Source organism: Takifugu flavidus, chromosome 19, assembly GCF_003711565.1.
Source record: "Takifugu flavidus isolate HTHZ2018 chromosome 19, ASM371156v2, whole genome shotgun sequence".
Lineage (NCBI taxonomy): Eukaryota > Metazoa > Chordata > Actinopteri > Tetraodontiformes > Tetraodontidae > Takifugu > Takifugu flavidus.
Genome location: NC_079538.1, coordinates 10,160,644 through 10,178,738, shown reverse-complemented (window position 1 = coordinate 10,178,738; position 18,095 = coordinate 10,160,644). Strand labels below are relative to the sequence as shown.

At 45.7% G+C, this 18,095-nt stretch overlaps 3 protein-coding genes across 4 annotated transcripts in view; all 3 read right to left on the bottom strand.

The window, feature by feature from the left end:
- znf410 (zinc finger protein 410) overlaps positions 1 to 11,215 on the bottom strand; it is a 75,063-nt gene extending 63,848 nt beyond the window's left edge. Inside the window, exon 1 of the transcript XR_008947245.1 lies at positions 11,206 to 11,215. The gene's annotated coding sequence lies outside the window, so the exon portion shown is untranslated. The remainder of the gene's footprint in view (positions 1 to 11,205) is intronic.
- Positions 1,718 to 9,761, bottom strand: LOC130515717 (E3 ubiquitin-protein ligase pellino homolog 2). 2 transcript variants are annotated; one of them, XM_057016165.1, is made up of 7 exons: positions 9,176 to 9,761; positions 6,780 to 6,909; positions 6,312 to 6,413; positions 5,808 to 6,057; positions 5,551 to 5,736; positions 5,266 to 5,471; positions 1,718 to 5,058 (listed from the first exon to the last, which is right to left on the bottom strand). In XM_057016165.1, exons 1-7 carry the CDS (start codon positions 9,195 to 9,197, stop codon positions 4,674 to 4,676), a joined length of 1,281 nt encoding a protein of 426 aa, XP_056872145.1. In that variant the 5' UTR covers positions 9,198 to 9,761; the 3' UTR covers positions 1,718 to 4,673. The 2 variants fall into 2 exon arrangements, with proteins under 2 accessions (XP_056872145.1, XP_056872144.1); XM_057016164.1 differs by having other exon boundaries at positions 5,808 to 6,005; positions 9,176 to 9,752.
- A 4,040-nt stretch (positions 11,216 to 15,255) lies between the features above and the next one.
- arf6a (ADP-ribosylation factor 6a) lies at positions 15,256 to 17,708 on the bottom strand. The gene is made up of 2 exons (XM_057016179.1): positions 17,520 to 17,708; positions 15,256 to 17,399 (listed from the first exon to the last, which is right to left on the bottom strand). Exon 2 carries the CDS (start codon positions 16,886 to 16,888, stop codon positions 16,361 to 16,363), a length of 528 nt encoding a protein of 175 aa, XP_056872159.1. The 5' UTR covers positions 16,889 to 17,399; positions 17,520 to 17,708; the 3' UTR covers positions 15,256 to 16,360.
- Between the last annotated feature and the right edge of the window lie 387 nt (positions 17,709 to 18,095).

The window sequence follows — 18,095 nt, the reverse complement described above, 5'->3', positions numbered from 1 at the left end:
TGAAAGGCATCAATATTAAAATAAATCTCATAGATTTGTTTGAACTAGACTGGGCCAAGTTGATACCCAGTGCGACCACGTCTGCTTCTGAATTAATTAACTGTTATTTTGTATTATAACCCATAATAATGTCGTCTGCGTTGCCTCTGGAGGGATGCCTGAGTTCATAAAGTCAGTTTAATTGATTATACACCCTAAACTGCAAGACAAAACCATCCCTTTCTGTTGCCTTCGCCATCCTGCCCGATGAAGGTGAAAATTAGTCTTTTCCAGGATGACAAAGGAGAACCGGCGTTCCCTCGAGGCCCAAGCGCTCCACGACAGGTGCTGGAACAGGCCCCTCACTCATCCATCTCTGACAGTGACTATGGCGACAGTCCCCATGGCTACGGAGTGGGAGACCACTGAGTGTCTGGATTAAACCAGCCCACTGCCACAACAGCAGCGCACTAACAGGATGACACAGGATAATAAACTCCATAAAATAATCAAACTTATTACAACTCTTAACCCCCGTTTAAGACGTCCTGCTCAGATTATGTGGATCCAGCATTCACACCCACAAAACAGAACACAGGCGGCAGCTCATGATGCCTTCATATTGCCTTTAATTGGATTTGTAAATGATGTGGCTAAAGGAGCAATGGTGACTTAGTGGAATTTAGTAGAAGAGGGGAAAAATGAAAGTATTAAAGTTAATTAATCGTCTGTGGCCTCTGCCTAATTAAAGTTTCCCAGTGTTTGTAGTTAATGGGTGGATTGATGGAAGCATGACAGGAACATCCAGAGTGCATCCACAGGGAGTTTACACACACACACACACACACACACACACACACACACACACACACACACACACACACACACCAATTAAGTCCCATTGAGGGTTCCACATTAATTAGCTGCGATCAAAAACTATAAATCCCTCTGCTACGAATTGATCTCCATCACGTGTGTTACACCACACACACACACACACACGCACGCACGCACGCACACACACACTTGAGGGAGACTTTGGGCAATAAAGTGCTGCTCTTCCTCTTTTTTGCAGTAATCTGGTTAAGTGAAAATTTCATTAACGTGCATATTTGAACATACATATATTACCTTTCTAAATATGTCTGCAGTTGTGCTTCCTAAACAAGTGTGTAAAGATGAAAGGGCCGACAGTAAACACTCAATCATCATCAAATTTTGTGTGTTCCAGATTCTACTTTGTTCAGTCTGGATTTTTTTCCTCAGTGAGGCTTCGGGAAAGATGAAATATATTGTGACACCGAGACAGCCTTGAAAAGGCTTTGTAAATCTTTAAAAGATCACTTGAAAAGGCCTCTAACCCACGAGCGGAGGGTGAAATCAGTTCTGCACAAACTTGTGAGCAGGGCTTTTAGTTCTGGGTTGCAAAAGAGCATCCAGACTTTTTAAAAGCCTTTTAATTTTAGAAGGTTCTTTAATTTTGCAAACATTTGCGTGGTGCTGACCGCGGCTGCCAAAAACTGCTCATTTAAGCCGCAGATTATTGTAAAGCGGTGATGCAACTCAAAGCAACCTCGTTATCTGTGTTGCGCTGAGTCTCGCGGGCGAACAGCGCCACCTGGCGCTCACTGGGAGGAACTGCAGGCAATCTGCTCTTGCATTAAAACGGATTAGTGTTGTAACCATGAAATAAAAATGGATGCATTTTATGCTACAAAAACAGGAGAACACAGACAACTCAATGGTTACCAGTTTTATTGACATGTGTATAGCGATTGTCTGTGCACCGGACAGTTACAGAAGAGTATGAGGGATTATAATGCAGAACAGCTGAAGGTGACAGTAATTAAAGGGACGTCATGTCAACACTGAGGTTTAATGCTGTGTGTAAGCTGTTTGCTCACCTTTGGTCAGATGAGGTTGAAAAAAAAAGAGGTCTCTCCAATCTGGAATGAGGGTTAATCATATCTACAGTAACACAAATAAAACAAAAAATAATGGAAGAGGTTACAATAACACTGGTTCTGAATATCACTAAAATATCAAAATAACTGGGAAATGTGCATATGGACACCTATAAGTCAAATGCACACACAATAAAATAACATTAGGAAACACAGGCACGCACAAAATGAAATGCTAAAGATACCAACTTAAAATCTAGATGCCAATGAAGGTGCTGCAACTGCTCCTCCATCCACATGCCAATACACCGTTACATTATTCATCTCATACTTTTTATTCTCTTTAAAAAGGAGGGTTCACAGGAATCTAACCAGCTGAGGGAGACGCTTTTGTAGCCCATTTTCAACGCTTAAATTTGGTATCGTGTAGGAAAAAAATGAAGAAAAAAAATAAAATCAGGTCAATAAATGACTTGGTTGTCCTGCAGTTGTGAAAGCATCTCCACCATCAGACCACGCTGATCCTGAGCTGTCGGGGGTGTTTAAGGTGCATCTTGACTTAAAATGTGAAAGTCTGGATGCGGTAGGGGGTCTAGATGAGGGGAACTGGTGTTATTGTGGACGTCTTTCTGCAATTAACTGGTTCTGATGGACGATATTAGCATAGAAGTACGAAGTGACAGGGTTTCATTCACATACATCACACATCAAGTATGCATAACTCCTATTTTTTTCTTCTTTTCCCCAAAGGTCAAACACAGAAACGCTGCAGGGTTTGGAAGACATCTTGTCCTGCAACAGGTTGCCATTCAACCATGCTTTTTTTTCCCCCTTTCTTCTTTTAATAGTTAACGTGTAGTGTACATACCTTATGTGTACGTTTGGTACATGCAAGCTAGACGAGTATTTCCATGTGAGTGTGTTATATCAACTCTTGCACACTTGAGGTTATTTGATAGTATCTGACTTTGCTAGTTCACCACGCAACACCATCATATTCAGTTACAAAAATAGTATCACAATATAGACCATTCAATATGAGCACCAGGGAAGGCTAAATATAGCCCGAGTATTTGGCTACATTCATTGTCTGGGCAACATTTTTGTAGATTTCTTTACGGTAGCAGTGTGTTACGTGTTTGATGGACACAGTGTTGGCAATGTTTTGTCACTCACAAGCTCTCCTAGATCTACCACACGGTTGTATTCTGAAACATAGGACAGTTAACGAAAGGCAGTTAGAAAAATAGTTTGACTTTAACACTGAACATTTAAAAGAATCCCTTCCCCGTTTCCTAACAAAATAGTTTTCTTTGAAATAAACCAAAAGACTAACACTTCTTGAGGTTTACGCGAGGTCTAACCTTTTCGGCGCTCTAGCGAAGTTCACGCGGACCCTGTTTAGCATAAATCGCCAACCAGAAGTGTGTTCGAATCGAGGCGGCAGGAAAAAAAACCCCAAAAACGTTGGTTTGCGATGACTGCTTCATTAATGCATCAGAAATATGGGTTGAAACATTAAAACTGACCGTTTCAACCCCAGAAAACAAAGTAGTGTTTTTGGTTACATCGCAGATAGAAAGTGTCTGGAGCCGTCGATCACGCCTCTGGTTGAGCCCTTAACCTGGAAACTGTTTCAGCCATGTCTGGAGCCTGCCAACATAACACGTCAGCACATGTAGCTTATCAATGGAAGAGTTATTATTGCTGTGAAGGGTTCTGAAGTGGAGTTGACCCGGTTTGCGTCCCAGCCTTTGCTTATCCTTCAGTCTGCTTGATAAACGGGGATCTGCTCTGGCCTTTTCCACAGAATTCTTTTGATGTGCAGATATGACGCGCCCGTTTCCACGAGTGCGGCGGAGATAATCAGAGCATCTGCAGCTTTTCATTCCAACCTTATGCTACGCCTGGGATCTCATTTACTGGGCCTTTGTGCATAGATTTCATACCAGAAGAAGAGCTAGAAGAAACAGAAAACTGCATATGCGTCACAAAGCATCCTGATTTGAACTATTGGTTGACTTTCCTTTGAACTTAACATTTGCTTCAGATCTCACCGTGTAGCCGCTCGCATCTACTGTAAATAGTGAACTAAAGGTAACTGTTGCAGGACCTGAGGCCAGATGTGTCACGCTGTTCTGCTGTATAAAGTGCTACCAAAACCAGTAATGAAAAGGCAATGACTCGGTTGCAGCATCTCACTATTACAGTATTAGATTTCAGAAACTGAGAGGCGGTGAGGAGTTCAAGCCACAAAAGTGCAAGAGGTAAAGACACGCGGATGCCGCAGACGTGTAAAGCACTGCAGGCCGCCTAAATCAAAGGCCATTCCTTTCTCAAGTGCAAAAAGCCTGGCGTCGAATATAGAAAAATAAATTTTCCGTTTGCTTTCGTGACACCTGTGGAGGGTTGCGTCGCTGAATCATGCAGAAGTCACCGACAAGGGTCAAGCAGCAGCATTTAAACTCCTTTATACGTTACGTTTGAAACCCCCTCTCACGACACTTGGGTAGAATTGGGCTGGAATGAAAATGTCATGGAAATATCAGGCCCATTTTTCCAGATCGCACGTCAATCAGCCAGCGTGAAAGGATAAACAAAGGGAAGGATTCTCGTACCCTGAGCTGCATTCACAATAGCAGTGACACCGTTCCTCATACATACCGAGTGTGTGGAGGAGTCACAGGTGTGACAGCTTCCTACCCAAACTGACCGCTGGTCAATACGGCTGCAGGAATGAAGCTCGGGTATCTTCCTGTTACTGTGGTTGTGGTTTCTGAGGAGTGTCGGTTAGTCGATGGGGCCCTGGAAGATGAGCCTCGCCCAGCCGGGTGAGCCGAGCGCCGTGGAGCAGAAGGGGCAGATGGGCCTGAACGCGTGCGTCCCGTGAGGGAGCGGGGTCTCGGCCCAGTACCTGGCTGTCCTCTCTGAGGAGACGTGGCCGCAAGGTACAAAAACGTGTGTGGGGGCTCCGGCGTCCATGTAGACTGCAGGCTCACAACCCAGCCACAGGGGCACGTAGGGGCCCACGCTCCTGCACAGGGGACATTCCCGACGGGTCACGCAACCGTTGGTCTCTCCCAGATCCTCCTCCTCCTCGGATCTTTGGCCCCAGTCGTGGCGTCCATGAACGTGGCCGCAAGTGAGGTATACCCAAGGCTGACGCTCTTCGAGACTGGCATCAGAAGAGGAATGTTAAAACTGGGGATCAAATATCCACACTGCAGCCTCTAGTAGACCAGGAAACCGGCCTCCAGCATCCACATGCATTTTTCAGTGCATCATAGCAGTTTTTTGGGGGAATTTGGGCCGATTAGATTCAGTAAATAGTTCACATTAATTGGTAAAGATCTAAAAAGAACTCGTATGCTGGAATCTGTACCTGTGGCTGCGCGGCAGGCTGGGGAACGCCAGGGTGTTGAGCCCCACGGGGCACTGGGGTCGTGATGCATTCAGTTCCTGGCGGAGAGCTTCAAGGTGGCGCAGAGTGGGGGCGCGCATCAGACCCTCGCCTGTGCGCCACAGCAGGGTGGCGCCACACAGGTCCACCAGCGAACCGTCACGGAGCGCACTGGTCTCGCCCTCCGCCTGCAGAGGTCCGAACAGCAACGAGACATTGACCCAAACTGAAGGGGCAGATCATTCGATAAAGAAAGCAGCAGCGGACCAGTTTGCCCCGGCTGGGTCCGGATCGCGTTTCCCTCAGTGCGTACACGTCTCCGCAGACCGAGATCTCCCTCCACAGACCCTGCTTAGGGTCTTCGGGGAACCCATCGGGGTGCATCACCAGCACCCCGTTGGTGGTCAGGCCATCCATGTGTCCATCAGGGTTTTTCCATTTGGTGGCTTTCTCCTGCAACGGAAATGGGATTCAAATGAGACAACCGCTGCTTGTCCAAAAATACGTCTGCTGGCGCTGCTCACCCCTAAGAAGATATTTTTAGAAGAATCAAAGCCGGCGGCGTAAATACGCGCCGTGTAAGGTGGGTTGCGTTCGCACACGATCCGGCAGGCGAAGCGGGAGATGGTGCTGGGAGCGATGGAGGGGTCCTCTCCGTCCTTCCCCCCGCCCGAAGTGTCTGTTACCACGAAGTCGATGGGGCTTTCCGTGGAGCGTCCAATCTGCAGGTCGGTCACAGAGAAGAACCCGCCGTCACTCCGTGGTGCGTTAGTTCTAAAGGAATTTCCATGTGATAGCAACAGTTTTCCACTAACCTAAGGACTCCAGTTTCTCCATATTATCATTCATTTTAAATGTAATTAATCTGTGGCACTATAATAAGAACTGTAGAATAAAAATAGACACGCTTGGAGTTTTTTTTCAGCCACATAGATCTAAAATTACTACTCTATTGGGCTACTGCTTCAGAGGAATCCAATCATCCCTAAAGGATCGTTGAACGTTGTTGTCCGCCTGTGCCGTCTTACCTGGAACATATCAGTGTTGTTGTCATGGCAGTACTCCACCACCACCGTCTGGTTCCGAGACAGAGTGAAGGAGATGCTGTGCTGCCCGCTGCTGTGGACGGCCTGCAACAGCAGCAGCAACAAAAGGCCGTTCTTACACATTCTGGAACATTCTCCAATGACTCTGACAGCTCATGTGTGCTGCTACATTCCTGTATCGGCCTTAAAGTGAACACGATCAAACATATTGCAATTTTAATTGTTCTACACTTAAAAATTAGCATGAGAACAAGCGTGGCCGACTTATATGCTTGATGCGAGTTACCTTCCTTCTGGCTAGTTCTACCGTATATTATGTGCTCATGTGCACATGCTCACGTATGCGCTTACACCAGTCATGCTTCCTGAGGAGTATTTATAACTGAAAACAGGGAGTTGCAGGAAGGAAACCAACTTCACACCCCTACATGCACAGACCCACGCGCACACCTTGGTGTCCTGTGGTGAATTGAGGATGTGCACAGTGCTGGGTTTGACGCCGTTGGCCTTGGCCCTACGGTACAAAGCGAAGCGGCTCTTTCTGCGCCCGCGGTCCCCGCTGGGAAGAGAGCCATTGTACCTACAAGAAGACAGAAGACGATAAGTCAGACGTTTCTGGAGCACTCTTTATTTCTGCCACCCCAGTTGAAGTGATCTATGAATAAGGTTCCACTGATTGGAGCCCAGATGTAGAGAGGCAGAACGAGGGGAATACAAGAGGTCAAGCGATCGTCTGCAATTTACAGCTACCTTGTTAGGACTTCTTTTGGAAAGCAGAGGTCAAACGTAACTGCCCCAACTCAGGGAGGTCTGGCCGCAGTATTTCAGTACTTCTCTTTTATTTCCAATATAAACGCAGAACCTATTTTTTCCCCAAAAGCTCCATTTGCGGCTCATCAGACTTAAGAGCCATTTTTTCTGTGGCATTATCGGTTTCCAATAAAGCTTTTAGTGGTGAAGAGCCTGGTAAATGGCTCCACAAGCTTTGGTGGACATACTCGGTGTTTAAAGAGGATTTATTGACCCCTATGATGAAATTAATCCAGAGAATGAGAAAAAAAAAAACCTTCCACCAACAAACATAAACTTCTGGTATTTCTTAGCGTGCAGAAGGAGGATATAAAAACCAGCCATGTATCAGAGAAAAAGGCATAAGTAGGAAAATAGGTGCCCTGACAGAAATGGGAACAGAAAGATGACAATAAATATGCAAGTCACAAAGCACACATCCATAAAGGGCAGAGTCCAGGAGGATGAAATCCTGAAAAGGTTAGGGACAGGGCTGAAGGGAAGGGCCAGCAGAGGAGCGGCTTCACAAGGCACAATTTGTGCGAGCATCTGTGGCCACCACTGAGAGCGTGCTCGCACTGCATGAAATATTCACTCATTCTGCCCCTGACACAGGGTTTATTTTGGTGGAGGCCAAATCACCAGTGAGACCTCTGCCTTGAAAGTCAGCAGTCAGCAAATGTGACGCAGACAAGGGTTCAAAGGAAAACAGAAAGAAGTCAGAGGGAAAGACATAAAAATAGATTTATTTTTTTTAACATTTAACACGTGAACGACCTGGAGGGGACCGGGGCTTTGCTTTGATTTACATGGTGTCCGGGATAACTAGTGTAATCAGAGATGGCAGTCAGCCACTGCAAAGATCGCACCGCCTGCAGTGAAGCAGACATCGACCACACGGGTCACGTGATCGCCACAGCTGACAGATGCAAAGTTCCCCCACACTTGCACAACAAAAAGGCCGGGATAGCGCAACATCCGACAGGAAGCGGAGAGAACAGCCTGTTCTCACAGAGGATGACTTCTCCCATCTGCAATTGTCAAAAATGCTCTTTCATACGGATCAGAACGCTCTTTTAGGGCCGTCCTTGTTGGCCTCCCTTCTGTTGTGGCAAGGTTTTGTGCTGAGGCGGCACATACAAAACCTCAAACGAGACATTCCAAACCCTCGGCCATGTCAGAGCCTTGGTAAATTCAAATTCAGGTGTCGACGAGGGCATCTGATCAGTATTCTGATGACGGAGATTTCCCAACTCCCCACTCCATGTGCAGCCGGTGGGGAAGAGGTAGGCCATTAGGTCAGTTATCTTTGGCATACATAGGAAGTTCTGCAGGGCAAGCGGGAGGCCTGGATATCACTCAGCCCCCATGTGTGCGTGTTGTGGCATTTCCTCTCCCCCGGGACCCTGCGCTGCCTGGCGGCGCTGCAGGGGAGGAAACGCTGTGGAAGCCGGTGGACGTCAACATCCCATCCTGCTCGCTGTGTGCTGGTGCCCTGCTCACCCTGGCATGGATGGTTATCTGGCTGCCACGTTTGTTCATCAGTAATAGAACAGAAGCATTATGACTAATTAATGTGGGCAAAATGATTGGATTTTCCAGAGACTGGTATCATCACCAGCCACACATTTAGCCATTCCAGGCCCGGAATAGTATGACATCATTGGGATTTTCAGCACTGCTCAACACACCACTACAACCATTGATGAAAAGGGGCTCCATGGTAGGAGCCTTACAAGCTAGGCTTAGCACATTTTGGACACTTTTCAGTCACGGATGATATAAAAATGTAAAGAATGGGATCTCAGGGGGAGCTGAAGTTAGTTTCTATTAGAGGTTCGTGATGCAAGGATGCATTAAGTAGGGAATAAAGGTGGGCTTGGAGGTGCAACAATAGAATGTGCATTCGAAACCACGAATAAAAGGCACCTTTTACTACACGAAATCGACAAAGCTGAAATGGTGGTCGCTATATTCCACTACGGGTGGTTCTATATTTACACAGAACCGATTCCAGTCCTGCACAATACAAGAGCATTTGGTATTTACAGACTTACCCCAAAATGACGAGTTCGCCATATTTTACCGGGTCTTTAACGGGCACATCATCTCCGTCTTTTTTCGGTGAATTCATCAGACTGGACTTGCTCCAGAAGGGGAAAAAAACTTAAGAAAGACAACAACCAAAAAAAACCCCAAAAAACAACGAGTCCGACGGCGATACTGGCGAGGATAAAACAACGATAACACACGAAACTGTGGGGAGAAGATAATGGATCTCTTCTATCAAAGTTTAGCCACAGTTGGACAAAGTTTTGCTGGCGTTTTTGCGTGTTCTGTTGTTTTAATTTCGTGCAGACGCATCTTTTCGTCGCTTTTAAACCAATGTGGAGCTAGTCAATATAGCATCAAATCTGTTCTGGAGCACACGTTACAACAACGGCAGAGGGAGTGGGACACACCATTCAAGTAGGGGTGTTCCTGCGAAACATGTATCAAAATATTCAACCAAATCGCCGCGTTATGTAAAAATTCGCATTGGTGACGTCAAAACATTTTAAAATACTCTAATCGCTGTGTGGGAAAATCAGGCCACGGCGGGATTTCTATATTCCTTCCGAGGATGAACCCACCCGTGTGTTGAGAAGTGGGCGCAGCCTTAGTGAGACGCTGCCTCGCACAGATGGAACAAAATGAGGCATTTTGAAATCGGGAGGAAGTGGCCGCATCTCCCGCTGGGTTGACCACACTAATACATTTAAATTAAAATAACATGCGACTGGATGCTGTGCACGAGGAGAATATACATAATTTAGCTCCGATGTAGTGTGTGATTATGGAGTCTGACGTAATGAGATGTTCAGGGTGCGTAGATGTGGGTCACCATAAGACCCAGACTAGATTCCCTCTCTCTTTTTATCACGTAGACACACATGCAAAAACTAAATTTAAAAAAAAAGTCTATTCACTGTCCTATAATACTATACCCCACATGAGGGCAGTGTGATTCAGTTGTGAAGTTCATCTTTGCTGTTGATGAGGTTGGTCAAGTGCATCCACATGCATTAAGACCTGCTGCATGCCATCCATGTTCACCATCTGTTGATGAAACACCACCATTGTTGGCAGAACATATCACAACCTCAAACAACCAGTTTACTGTTGTTAGGAAAAAGGGCAGGGAAAGAATGCATTTGCCGCAGGCATTGTTTTGCAGCACTCTTGTGTGAGTAACAGAATAAAGCAACTTTACGTTTTCGCTCGAGTGGTGAGACATGTAGCGGCTTGCATGGAACAAAGGAGCGACATTACATGTGCGGCGCAGGGATGCTTTTGCATATCCCTGGAAATTTTACTTGTGCAAATTTACTGATGGCAACCTAATGATATAATGTCACATTCAAAAAGAGAAATTGCCATAACCAGTAACTCCAGGCTCTGACATTTAAAGGGACGATGACGCCGCAATGAGCTTCTACATTGGGTCAAACCAGGCAACTAGCCACATCCTTTAACTTGATTAATGACAGGCCATTATGGCCACAAATGATTCTGTCCACTCATGACATGACAACTCACCTCCTGCTGTATAACAATGGCAAACGTGTCTGTGTATTAAATGGTTGAGTCCCACACACTCTTCTACTCACATACAGGAACTGGAAAGACCAGATTTGCCTGTGTGTATTTCAGTGTGACTCTCTCCTTCTCTGGGATTAAGGTCACACCCTCCTCACTCTGTTCTATTCCCCTTCATCATATTTTCTCCGCTTCTTTTCTCTGCTCCACATATTAGCTTGGATATGCCAAAGTGTTTGGCTTCAATTATGTACAGGAATTCGTCACCGTGGCCCCAAACATGATCGCTACCATGTGATAGTGTGACACCTCCACTGTACAGCAGCAACACTCAAACATTTCTGTCATTGGTGTGGGTAAAAAAATTAGGAGTGCAGCCAAACTATGGGGCATAGTAGAGAAAAATAAATTACTGCTGAAAGTCAAACCATATTTGGTGAGCAAATCAGAGAACAAATTGTACGTCTAATTGAGAACATGTGGAATGCATTGCCTCGACTATCATTATGCATCTTTTGGCAGGCTGCATTTCAGCTCAAGCACCAAATAGTTGGGATAGACTCTGCTCGCTCCTGTGTAAACGCATGCTTGTGTGGAACGTACAGCAATGAGGACGTCTGGCTGCTCCAGTTCAAAACGTGCGTCAATGGCAGCGCTTCCTCAGATCACCTGACCTTTATCTGGATTTAATTCATGTGGAAGGCTAGAACATATTCTGCAGGGGGGGAAGAAAATGAGTTACTGTGGCGGCCTTGACGGTCATTTTAGATGTGCAGCAGCCATCTCCCACTGCTGAGTCTTTGTCAATGTTGCCATAGAGATGAAGGCAAACAAAGAAAAGGCACGTCTGTAATTCAGAAGCCTGTCTCACGTGTCTGTGGTTCAAACCGATCAGCTGGTGACACGAGAGACACGGCATTCAAAACGGGGCAACGGATATCGAATGACTTGTGATGTGGATAAACGCGATGCAGTCTCTCACACACATTAACGAGGTCCTCTACAGGTGTTTCCATGGGCTCCAGTGGTGATCCTGCCCCCCCTCCCATCCACTGGGAGGATTTATCACAGCGTTTGTTGCAAAACACTGAAAATGAATGACCTTATTTCCAGTGCGTGGAGTTTCATGTAGTCCTTCAGCATTGTGCAATGTACTTTCAAATGTCTTTTCATTCCACACATTTTGAAATATGCACTGATTTCAGGCAGCTTACAAATTATGGTGCCCCCCCATTTCAGCACTTCATTGTGCAAGACAGGAGAGGATGACTTGGCAGCAAGGTATGCTTTACAGTCTGATGGGGGAAAATGAGTTCTAATTCCCCAAGAATATTTTCACAGGGGGAACAAGAAACATCTGTCATTAGGATTTGACCCCTAAACTGCTGCAACTTGCCATGCCTCAACAGTCTCCAAGTCCTTAATACACACTCACACACTGCACCTGATCATTTTAAAGCAGGTGCCACCTCAGATGGGTGGATGCAGTGTGTGGTGGGTTATTTTAGGATTCATTTGTTGTGTGTTATTTAGGGATGAAAGTAGGTGTCTCTATTCCTGCGCTGCGTGGTGTCACCCTGTTCGGCCTGACAGCGTCCCACGACAGACTTATTAATAATTACACAGCGTCTGAGCGACAGCCTTTGACCTGGGTGTTTTATCGCCACAGCGTTCGGCGAATATGCCAGTGACACTTGTTGGCCGCTTAAGCGCCACTCAGGACCAGTTTAAGCACAAGCAGAGACCGATATAAACGTCCACATCAGATAGTAAGGCCGCGTAATTATAGGGTAGCTGAGCAGACGCGTAATTTGCACCAGAATACAACTGTTTCACTCTGCTGTGCTTAATTCTGCACCAACTATGCACGCCGTTGTTATTTTTGGAGCCACACTGAGCTGATCTGCCACCAACCTTCCTGTGTGAAGCAAGTGAGCTCTCCTAAATTCTGTCATGATACACATGTTTTCACATCAGCTAAAAACGGAATTCAAAAATCTTTGTGTGACAAAAACATACATGCTTCAGTTTCTTTTCACCGATGTAGCCACAAAACACCATTTCCTCTTCGTACTGACTTCCCTTTTTCTTTAATCTAATGAAAACCTGTGTTCTAAGCCCAAAGGTACTTTCTTGCCAGGCTGAAGCACCATCACCTGCTGTAATTTTAAATTCTCTTACATGACTTTTCAAACCCCATGTGTGCGCCCCACCCGCTGCACAACTTTGTTGCCAAATGCAAACACAGGCCTCAGGCGCCCTATAATCACTAGCACATTGCCTGAGCAGGGAAACACAATATGTACCAGATTCTGAGGTCTGTCCAGCGCCTGGGAGCCAAGTGTCACACTGCTTGTTGCTTTTTAAGAGCATCTGAAAATGGCCTTGCTAAGACTTCCACAGGATGTGCTTGTGAAGCCTGCAGGAAATATAATGAAAAAGATTTAGAGGCTTTAAATAAGTGTAGCAATTCAGTGATGTGGACAAAGCTGCATGTTAGCTTAGCCCGAGTGTAAAGTACCGGTAAGCACAGAAGGCACACTCTCCTCTATATTATTTCTAATTTGTACACTACATTTGAAAGATCCTGGTGAGGAATTCGGCTAATGTTAGAGGACAAATTAATTGACTTCCCACACTACAAAGCGGGCCGACGCGACAATCAAGCCATCGTGCAATAACTCACTTGACTCTAAAATTAGCATGAAATCTATATACTCTCCATCTCTATGGAAACAATGAGTACAGTCAGTGTCTGCCTGAGGTGGTGAGAAAACCCTGATAAGAACTGTGCATTCAGATTTAACCATGAATATATGTGCTCACAGCTCCACAGTAGAAGCTGCTCTCACAGAATTTGTGATCAATTGACTTCCAACGAAACATGCGCCACGCATTTCCTGTTATGCAGAAATGAAGAACTGCGGTGAGATTGAAATCAAAGCAAATGTCTGAAAAAACAAATGTCCATCCAAACGTATTGTTTCAAAGCTCCCCTCTTTGAAAATTGTGCACAATGGCGGCGTCAACCCCCGCCCTCACACACAATGGCGTCCGTCTGGGGTTAAACCAGAATGGGAGTGAATACACTTCAGGTCCTCTGGGGCTTTCGTTAGAATCCAACATTTTCATAGAGAAACATATTGGAGTCCTGTTGCTGAGTTGTTACAATGTGAACTAGCCGCAGGACTCATTGAAGAATGTCGGCGGCAGCTCCGCCAGGCAGATCTGTCTTGAAAAACCACAGTTCCATCATGAGCCCTTTAACAGGGGAGGTCACAGGTGAACCTGACAGCGCTTGACACCAGCCAGCGTGTGCAGCGCATCTGCTCCCGAGTGCAGTGACAGCTGCACAAAAGGCCCCCGACACGTGCAGCACGAGTCTCAGACCCGCTGATGCAACACCATCTCAGTTCTTCTCAACCCCGAGCCCACGACCGGCAACAGGCAGTCGAGTCATTCAGCCACAGGCCGACAGGTTCAGTCTCGTCCTCGCCGGGGCGCTGCCTTTAGCTGTTCAAATAAAGTGGTTTCACTTCAAAACCCGTAAAACGATACGAGAAATTCCTGTAATTGGCGCGCCTGGTTTCAAAATAAAGGAACCAGGTTTCGAGAGAGATAACAGGCGGCGGCGTTTGTTTGTCCCCGTCCTTCGTATTGGACACATGGCGTTTCCACACAGCAACAGGTCAAACTTCACAGCAGCAGCAGGACAAACAGCACACGGTCAAACAGAGCAAATCCGGACACGGGGGGAGCATTCCTGAACAGTGAGGCCCTGCAACGTTGTTATGGTGACATCAGAAAGTTTAAAAGTTTACTTTTTAGGAAATCTGGCAGAGTTACAGTCCTAAAAAATGTTCCAAAGGAATAAACTAGAATGAGAGTGCGCTATTATTTCAGTTCCCCTTAACAGAAGTCACACAGGGGTTCTGAGGTGATTCAGGTGAGCCAAGTGTGGATGTTTCCTAAAACTTCTTCAGTGTCACATATCAAAGTCCAAAACTGGCCTGGTAAAAGAGAGGAAAAATGAGTTAATGACCCTAAAATTCAGGTTACTGCAGTTTCTCCCCACTCAGAAAGGGCTCCCAAACCCAAGGCTGCGCGCCTGATTGGCAGAGACCTTTAATGAGAGCGTCACCTTTGACCTCTGCACTTACACAAGCCGCCATCCTCATTAAATTCACTCTGCTTGTCGTGAGCGTTCTCCACAACCTTGCAAGAATTCCAAATTTTCCCCTCCTTCAGACGAACGCGGCTGTAGACATGTCCAACTCTGCGTCCCGCCCGGTCTCCTCAAACCTCTCCTTCGTCGTCTGAAAATGTCCGATGCGTTGAGCAAAACAGGCTCCACCCAACAGTCGCAACGAGACACATCATCATTTATTCACTGGCAGTCACGCACGCGAGTGCAGAGGAAGCAGGCAGAGGCTCACTTCTCTTTACGTCAGTTGGCTTTGACTCTTTCAACCATTCCAACTCCCCAAACTCTCACTTCCTCTTTTATCAGAAGTGGAAATAGTACTAACTCCACTAACTCATAGTGAAAAGGCATCACTTCTGTGCAGATCTGGATATATTTTTATTGTTTTATCAGCATAGCAAAAAATATTCAAATAAAAAATAGCAATATCTATGAACTATGAACAGAATATCAGTGTGTGTGTGTCTGTTGCACCTTAGTCTACACGTATGAAGATGGACAACATGAAGGTTGCAGTAAATTCAGCACCTACACTGGAAATAATGGGGTTGCATTTTTTTAATGCTTGCTGGGGTCCAAAAGTCAACCACAGGAAAGCTAAATGTGCACAGCCAGCTCGCGAGTAACCACCCCCATCCCAAAGTGCAAACTCAACACACCCTCAGCTGCAGTAACTGTCTCCATACAGTGAGGAGGGGGACTGATCTGAATCGGTCTTAAGGCAGCTGAGACTAGAGAAACAGCCATGGAAGTTCTGGAAGAAACTAAATAAAGGCAGTTGATGACAAATCCAGACCCTGAAACAAAACAAGAAATCCATATCACAGTGAGCGAAGATCCTGGCGTCCACATAGTGTCTCTGAAACCCACCGCCGTGGTCGATGCATGGAACCACTCGATCACTCGCACAGGAAATAACTACGTACAAATTTCTGTTCAAGTACAATCATTTCTAAAATCATTGGAAAGGCCCCCACATCCCTATTACACATTCTTACAAAAGAGATGAGGCAGTTTGAGCCACAAAGGTGATATGGTCTCTGGATTTTAGCATCTTTCCTTTGGATATGTAGCAAGGTCATGAAAATACTGGCAGGACTGTAAATTGGTGTCCCAGAAGACATAAAGCAAAGCATTAAAAAAAAAAAAAAACTTGCACCAAGAGCTCAAAATAATAAGCTTGAAGGTATAATTCAACATTACAGATTATATAGAATGTGAACCAAAGCAAACTACTAAAAGAAAGCCAGCTATCAAATAAATTCCGGTCTTTTAAATGAAATTTGGGGTTATAGTTAAGTCATCATTACCCCCCCCAAAAAAAGAAAAAAAAGAATTGCTTTTCTCTTTGCATTTAAGCAAAAAGTTGCGGTAATAATTGCTTCAGATTGTGTTTTTCCACCCAATCTCAGCTACGTTTTGTTTCTCCAAGTCTTCAAAGCTGGTGAAAGGAGAAACATTAGGACTTGTAATTTGAGGTAAGCCAGGTCAGACCCTCGAATAGTCCATCCCCTGATGTCGCACATGAGGGCTGAACGTACCAATTCCTATCTCTGATTCTGGTCAGGCCGAGCTTCTCCTGGATTTCGTGGGGCTTCATGGCGTCGGCGAGGTCTTGCTTGTTGGCGAAGATTAATATGATGGTTTCCTTCATCTCCCGGTCGTTGATGATTCTGTGTAGCTCCTGCCTCGCCTCGTCGATCCTATCCCTGTCAGCACAGTCAACCACGAATATCAGGCCCTGGGTGCCAGTGTAGTAATGTCTCCACAGGGGCCTGATCTTGTCCTGGCCTCCTACATCCCACACATTGAACTTCACATTCTTATAGGTGACGGTCTCCACGTTAAACCCCACGGTGGGGATGGTGGTGACGGACTGTCCCAGCTTCAGCTTGTACAAGATGGTAGTTTTACCAGCAGCGTCAAGTCCTAGCATCAATATTCTCATCTCCTTGTTGCCAAAAATCTTTGCCAGCACTTTCCCCATTTTCTTTGCCGTGCATAAATACTTGGAAGACAAACAAGGGCCCCCTAATGAGGGAAATGCAGTTTCCGCCAATGAATGGCAGCACAACTGTCAGGAGGTTTTTACGGCTGAGTGATAGTTTAAAACAATCAATTGGAACGAAGGTCTGTCCTTAATGGGTGAATGATCGGGTAGAACTAGGTGTGTATTTTCACGAGTCAACGGTTTCCTTTGAATATACAACCATCCCCTTCTTTAGGCTTCCGTCAAATCCAAATTCTCCTTTTCTTTATTCGCAAGGTCGTTTTAAAACAGCACCTTAAAAGAAAACCCTGCTGCATAGACGAGGCCTTATCCAAACCGGGGCTTTGACTTCCTTCTTGGTCGTCGCTTGTCCACACTTAGTAAATTCCAGTCGATTGTCTTTGCAGCTCGGTTAAACACGGCAAAAAAGGTTCCGTTTCTGTACTGGGGCGTCCAGGGGAAGAGCGATCAAAAGGTCATTGATTCGCCCGACTTTCTTCTCTTTGCCCTGTGACACGCGAGAAGGGAGGGGTGTTAGTAAAACAGCAACTTTGGGTGAGGCGAATTACTGCCTCTGCGGATAGAAAAATCAAAGAAAAGCGTCGAATGTGAAATAGGGTATAAATACCCGCGTCTGCGGCGATTATTCCCCCAGTCCCCGGCCGTTTCTCCCCGCTCTTGCCGCCCTCTGGCTTTCTTCTTCCCTCCCTTTCCAGCCGTTCAGTCACAGCGGTGGCGGTGCTGTGTTACCGGAAAAGGTGCGGACCGAGATGTGCCGCCACTTCCTGTACAATGCTGACACACACTGATGCTGCCTTCACGACGCATATATAATATGGTAAACGCCCTCAACCCCAAGTTCCTCTGTTATTTCAAGAACATTCACATCGTTAAAAAATGAGATATCCAATTCCACATCCTGTTGTATATTACATTAAAACGTAAAGGTATAGATTATAATTTTGATTGAGATAGTCACCATTTATATGCTATCCATTCATATGCGACCGTTTGAGACTATCAAAATCTCTATCAATCAAGTAAATTTCACTTTTTCCGAGTGTACTTAAAGGCACCATGCGCCATTTCGCATGCGCGATTGGAAAGGGAAACCTGTGAACCGGCTCGTGACACATGACGCCATTTGAAAATGAAATATGTATTTAACTACATGTAATGAGTTTTTTGTTTGTTGGTTTACTAC